Below are 5,984 nucleotides of genomic sequence, written 5' to 3' on the forward strand. Positions count from 1 at the left end.
CACAGTGTTCGGTTGCCAAAGTCCTAATCAAAGTGTTTTGTCCTATATAAACTAAAAGTTTTGGAATGAACTAATTTTTTGTGAGGATGGACTGATTTTTTGTGATGATGATCTCTATGGTAAAGAGATCATCCTCAAAAAAATTAGTCAATTCTAAAACTTCTCACTCCATTTTATAAGTTGAAGAATCGTTGATCATCAAGTTTTACCGTTAGTTTATAAATCACTTTTGATAGGTTAGAAGTTTCGGAATTGACTGATTTTTTGTAAGGATTATCTCCTCACCATAGAGATCATCCTCACAAAAAATCAGCACATTCTAAAAGTACTTGTTGCCCATACATTGAAAAAATGTCTGGCACAATGGTTGCCCTCTCTCACAATAGCCACCAGCTATCGATTTTCTTCCATTTTCATCACTCACGAAGTTCCATCTCGATTTCAGCAGCCACTCAAAAAAATTAATAACAAATATAGAGAAATTTCTCATCAACTGAAAAATATATAAATTAGAAGAAATAAAAAAAAAAACTGAACATATCTAAGAGTGAGTTCAGAAAAGAAGAGAGGAGAGAGTGAGAGACTGAAGAGAGTTTTTTTTTTTTTTTTCGTCTGAGAGAGGAGAGGAATAGATCGCACCTCTGTTTTCACGTTTTGGGTTTTAACTTGCTGAGGGAGGTAGCACTAATTAACATTAAGTTCATAAATGGAGCTGTAATAAATGAGACATTATTCACTTAAACGATGAAATAAATCGTGTCCATTAAATCGAGCACAATAATATATATATATATATATATATATAGATAGCATGCAAGAAAATTGCATCTTAATAAGAGAAAGAATTTTAATTTACTAGAGATAATGATATAGTTGTTGTAATACTCAAGAAATGTTTTCTTTCTTCATCCATTCTCTTATATATATAAAATTACAATAATAAAAGGTAATTTTGACAGGCGCAGCCGCTATTTGACATTAAACATTTATCTTCATCTATAGGTCTAGGTTTATGAAAATAACACCAAAATACGGGAATCCATAAAACCAAACATGTTCTGTATCAAATCAAGCCTTTATACAACAATTAAAGTAGCTTAGAATCCTCTTCTTCCTCTGCACATAAATAAATATAAAAGGTTAGCTAGAAGGAACAATATTGATCTTGTTGCTCGACAATTATCAAATTTGAAAGTTTTGAGAAAAATAGAATATTTTCTTTTAAGAACAAAAGTTGAATTAAATGGGTAGTTGGAAGATGGAACTGTGGGAGTTGGATTATTGAGGGGTGGCATGACTCTCATAATGAACACCAACTTTCAATTTTTTTGCTAGATAGTAAAAGGTGAAAGATAGTAAAATTTTAAGGGTATTATTAAAGAAGGTAGGGGTGCAACTTAGTTCATTTTGAGGTTAAATTGGAATCGAACCGACGTAGATCGATACCACTAAATTAGAACTAGAACCGAATCAAAATGTCATTGGAACCAAACCGAACTATGGCCAGTTTAATTCAGTTCAGTTCTATAGGTTGCCAATATTCTATAGAATTATCAATTCGAAGTAACCTATTTTTAAGAGTGATGTTGGAATGACCTCAAACTGAAATATCATATCACACTTCTTGACGTGAAAGTGGATAGGAACCATAGATGAAAAACTCTTGTATCTCGATGAAAAGCATTTATGGTTCCTATAAACTTTCACATCAAGAACTGCAATATGAGGTTCCAGCCTAAGGTCACTTCAGCATTATTCTATTTTTAATGGAAAAAGAAATATATAATACACATAAGATTTCATACAATAAATCTTAATCTATGCATAAAAAGTCGTTACTTTATCCATAATAAAATCTTTAATCTATGTCCTAACTTCGAAAATAATTCATAATATATATACATTACTTCAAGGATTTGATTCTAGGTTTGATCAGTTCTCCATTTTCTTAATCCAAAACCAAACCGTAACTTGTTCCAAACCACACCAAAGCTATCAATTAGTGGTTTGGTTTAATTATTGATTTGAACCGGACAAAGTTGCACCCCTAAAGAAGGGGATAAAAGATAAAAGGTAGTAAAATTAGATGGATATTATTAAAAAATGAAGAGTGGAAGAGAGGAAAGATAGTAAAATTAAAGGGAGTGAAGATGAATGGAAATAGTAATTAACCCCACCCACTCTAGTTGGAGGGGTTTATTCCCCGTAATTATAGTTGGAGTAAGCCTCAAAGTTGTGTTTTATCATATAGATAGACAAAAAAATTAAAATACTTTGAGAAAAATGGTGTCTTACGATAACAAAATCTTATATACCTCACAAAACAACATGAAAATTTACTAAAATTAAGTTTGAGGATAATGGAGTCTTACAGCAACAGAATCTTTTTGATCTTGTAAAATGAGTTCCTCTTCATTTTCCATACTAGATCGTTTGAAGTCACTTTTGACCAGCTTCTTATTAGCACGAGCTCGAGAGAAAACCATGGAGTAATCTATAGCTCCCCCTGCCTTGTGATCCCACCCTCCAAATTGAGGAACAGACTTCCAATTATTTTTCTGTAGATCAATATATTAATAACCTAGGTCACTAATCAACCAATTTCTAGACAATTTCTCAAATATATTAAGGTTTTTCCTCCACAAAACTTTTTAAGTTCACAAATACCTCATTCAAGTAAATACAATAAAATTAAAAAAATAGAAATTACTACCAAATTACAGGAGGTCATCTATATCCTTATTCAGTAACAAAAAATTAAACTAAAATATTCAATAACATTGATTTATTAATGTCCATGTACCCCATTATTGCTTAAAGAGGAATATTTCCCCTTAGAATAATAAGGGCTATTATAAATAAAAATATTAGTTATTTATTTAAAAAACAGATAATAATAAATAAATAAAATTATTGAGCAATTAGAAAACAACCATAGGGACCACATCCCAGAGGCATACCGTACGTTATCAAAACAAAAATAATATCGAGCACTTATGGAAATTGTTTAAAAATCAAAAAATCATCATAACAAAATTATAAGCTATATGATGGTGAATCTAAAGGCATCTTCTATTCTACCTTATTTTCAAAAAAGAAAAAGAAGGATTATCATTATCTGCATATAAATATATATTACTAAATATTGTAAACTGATTTAAATGATTTATCCAGTCAGAGACCAGATGACTTGTCCGAGACAACTCGATCTCATCCATGAATGAGATGAGATTTTAAATCAGGCTTCCGACTATGATTACCATATAATTTTCTAAAAATTGCTCATTGGGTTGTGATCTAGCTATTGATCGATGAACTTGGTCATAGCTTAGTTTAAGATGAATAAAAGATAGAATTGAGCAACACCCAATTCGGATTATTCGGATTTTCAAGTCGGATAGAAAGTAGAATAGGGCAATATCCAATTTTTGGACAACAAGTCAAATAGAAGGTCGAATTGGGCAACACCCAACTCGGTTAAAAGACCAAACATACCTGAACACAGGCATCAATCTCTAACTTAGAGATGGGGCTATTGTGGTTTGAGTAAAATGGTAATTCATTTGGACAAAATGCATGGCTTCCAAAAGTACACATCTCATGATACTAACTGATACATCTCCCGAGGGAAATCTAGGTGTGTATCCCAAGACCTGCACTAAGCTCATCTCTCGTGCTACGTGATAGGATACAATGGATGCTTATCGGTTTGGATACAATAATATCCGAATCTGAAATTTTTATCTGATATCCGAATTTGAATTCAAATTCGACGGATGTTTTAAAACTCTATCCGAATTCAAATCCAATTATCCTATCAGATATCAGATAATATCCAATTAGAATTTGAATAATTTGTATATATATATATAAAAATAAAAATATATTTTTTCCTTATCCAACTGATTTTTCATTATTAAAAAAAACTTATTATATATTCTATTATTTATATAATAAATAATTCAAATAAAATAATATATATTATATATTATTTTGAATCGGATTCGAATTGTTAATATCTGAATCCGTATCCGATAAGGATTCGAATACATAAAACTATCTGAATTCAAATTTGGTATTTGAAATTTTTGAATAAAATCTGATTTTTTGAATTCAAATTTTCGACCATCCATTGACACCCCTACTTTATCTATTCTTAAGAGAATTAACAAATGGAAATACTCTTAATGGGTAGTTGGGATTTTTAAGTTGATTAGATTGATGATAATTCATGTTATGGGGATTGGATTTTTCTATTTAAAGTGAAATATTAATGAGGAAGGGTTTTGAGGAGGGAAAAGATTTGCATTTCATTCTATTTTTCGCTAATTATGTTTATTTTTAGACAAATTTATCACAACATGCACGACATATCAATTATTTATCAAAACAGTAAACTATACAACTTATTTTCGAAAATGATAATTACCATTTTCGAAAATATTTTATTTTTTTAGAATAATTTTTACTGTCGAAAGTGCTATTTTTGTCGGAAGGATCCTTCTGACATAATATTAAAATGTATTTTATATAATGTCAAAAGAAGCCTTCTAACATGAGATTAAAATATATTTTATATATTGTTAGAAGGATCCTTCAGACATAATATCATAATGTATTTTATATAGTGTTAAAATGATCCTTCTGATATTAGATTAGAATGTACTTTATACAATGTTAAAAGGATCCTTCTATATAAAATACATTATAATCTCATATGAGAAGGCTCATTCTGATATTGTATAAAATACATTATAATCTCATATCAGAAGGTCCCTTCTGACAAAAAGTGTATTTTCCGTAGCAAAAATATGAAAATTCCTATTTTAACTATTTTGGTAAAATAAAATATTTTCGAAAATGATAAATTACCATTTTCGAAAATAAGATGTATAGTTTATTATTTTGATAAATAAGTTTGAAAAGTTCTCCATTCTGGTAAATTATTCTTATTTTTATATTCTTATGTGATTTGAATGCAATTTTATCAAAAGTACTAGTATTATGGAGGAATTCCCTCCAAAGATCCTAATATTGAGATTAAATAAGAACCTAATAATGCTTATCGATCGGTTCTCATGTGATCCTATCCTTATTGGATTGGTCCTTTGCTTTCTTTATCCTCTTAAATATAAAATGTAAGTCATTCTTTATATCCCAAAATAAAACCGGTTCAAGAATTTTAATAGAATAGATAAAAATGGGAGAAAATGCATTTTATGATCAATTAAGAATATATATATATATAATTAAAAAATAAATAAAAATCTAGTTGGAGAACAACCTCGCACCAAGGTTGAATGTGTTCAACGCTTTAAAGGACTTGCTTGCTAAGGTTTCATAAACATTGAACAAATTCAGCCATGATCAGCCCTATAAAAGGAAATGAAGAAAAATAATATTTTAATTTAATAAAAAAATCGAAGAAAATAAATCTAATATATGATTTTGTATGTGTCTGTTCAACGCATTCTGGCTCATTGCTTTGTTGTGAACATTCCATTAAATAATTAAAATGTATCCAAGAAAGCAATAAAATACATCTAGTAAAATAAGAATAAAAAAGAAATATTAAAAACATATATATATTAATCTTTCTCATATCTTACCTCCCTGTGGTTTTCCATGGCGAGGGTTGGATGAAAGGAGAGGGTGGGAAGAACAGATTTGGAAATTGCCATCTATAATTTATTTATAGGAAACCTATCTATATGGCCGGAGATTAAGAGGTCGTACCACGTGGCATACTGCAGAAAAGTAATTATATTGTAAGTTAAAACAGTCTGATAGCCTTACTAAATTTGTAAGGATTTCACTCTTTCAAAGGGTCCTTGGTCTCACCTTGTGGCATCCAAAAACACAATCCAATGCTTCATGGTTGTAGAGGACAAATTCTAACAATTTTGAAAAAAAAAATTCCAAAACAAATTATTTTTCACCTTGAATTTCAATTTTATGTTTGGGAGTTATTTGGAAGTTTGATA

At 29.6% G+C, this 5,984-nt stretch overlaps 1 protein-coding gene across 1 annotated transcript; it reads right to left on the minus strand.

The window, feature by feature from the left end:
- Nucleotides 1-895: 895 nt before the first annotated feature.
- On the minus strand, nucleotides 896-5,712 carry LOC147400464 (uncharacterized). Its single transcript, XM_086444518.1, has 3 exons — nucleotides 5,610-5,712; nucleotides 2,373-2,558; nucleotides 896-1,116 (listed from the first exon to the last, which is right to left on the minus strand). Exons 1-3 carry the CDS (start codon nucleotides 5,679-5,681, stop codon nucleotides 1,069-1,071), a joined length of 306 nt encoding a protein of 101 aa, XP_086300644.1. The 5' UTR covers nucleotides 5,682-5,712; the 3' UTR covers nucleotides 896-1,068.
- Between the last annotated feature and the right edge of the window lie 272 nt (nucleotides 5,713-5,984).

Source organism: Akebia trifoliata, chromosome 6, assembly GCF_017979445.1.
Source record: "Akebia trifoliata isolate Shusen 1 chromosome 6, ASM1797944v1, whole genome shotgun sequence".
In the NCBI taxonomy this organism is placed as follows: Eukaryota; Viridiplantae; Streptophyta; class Magnoliopsida; order Ranunculales; family Lardizabalaceae; genus Akebia; species Akebia trifoliata.

Coding starts and splice junctions, on each gene's coding strand:
- LOC147400464 (XM_086444518.1), bottom strand. CDS start 5,681: ATGGCAATTTCCAAATCTGTTCTTCCCACCCTCTCCTTTCATCCAACC. Junction 2,559..5,609: donor CCATGGAAAACCACAGGGAG/GTAAGATATGAG, acceptor ATTGATCTACAG/AAAAATAATTGGAAGTCTGT. Junction 1,117..2,372: donor ATCAAAAAGATTCTGTTGCT/GTAAGACTCCAT, acceptor ATTTATGTGCAG/AGGAAGAAGAGGATTCTAAG.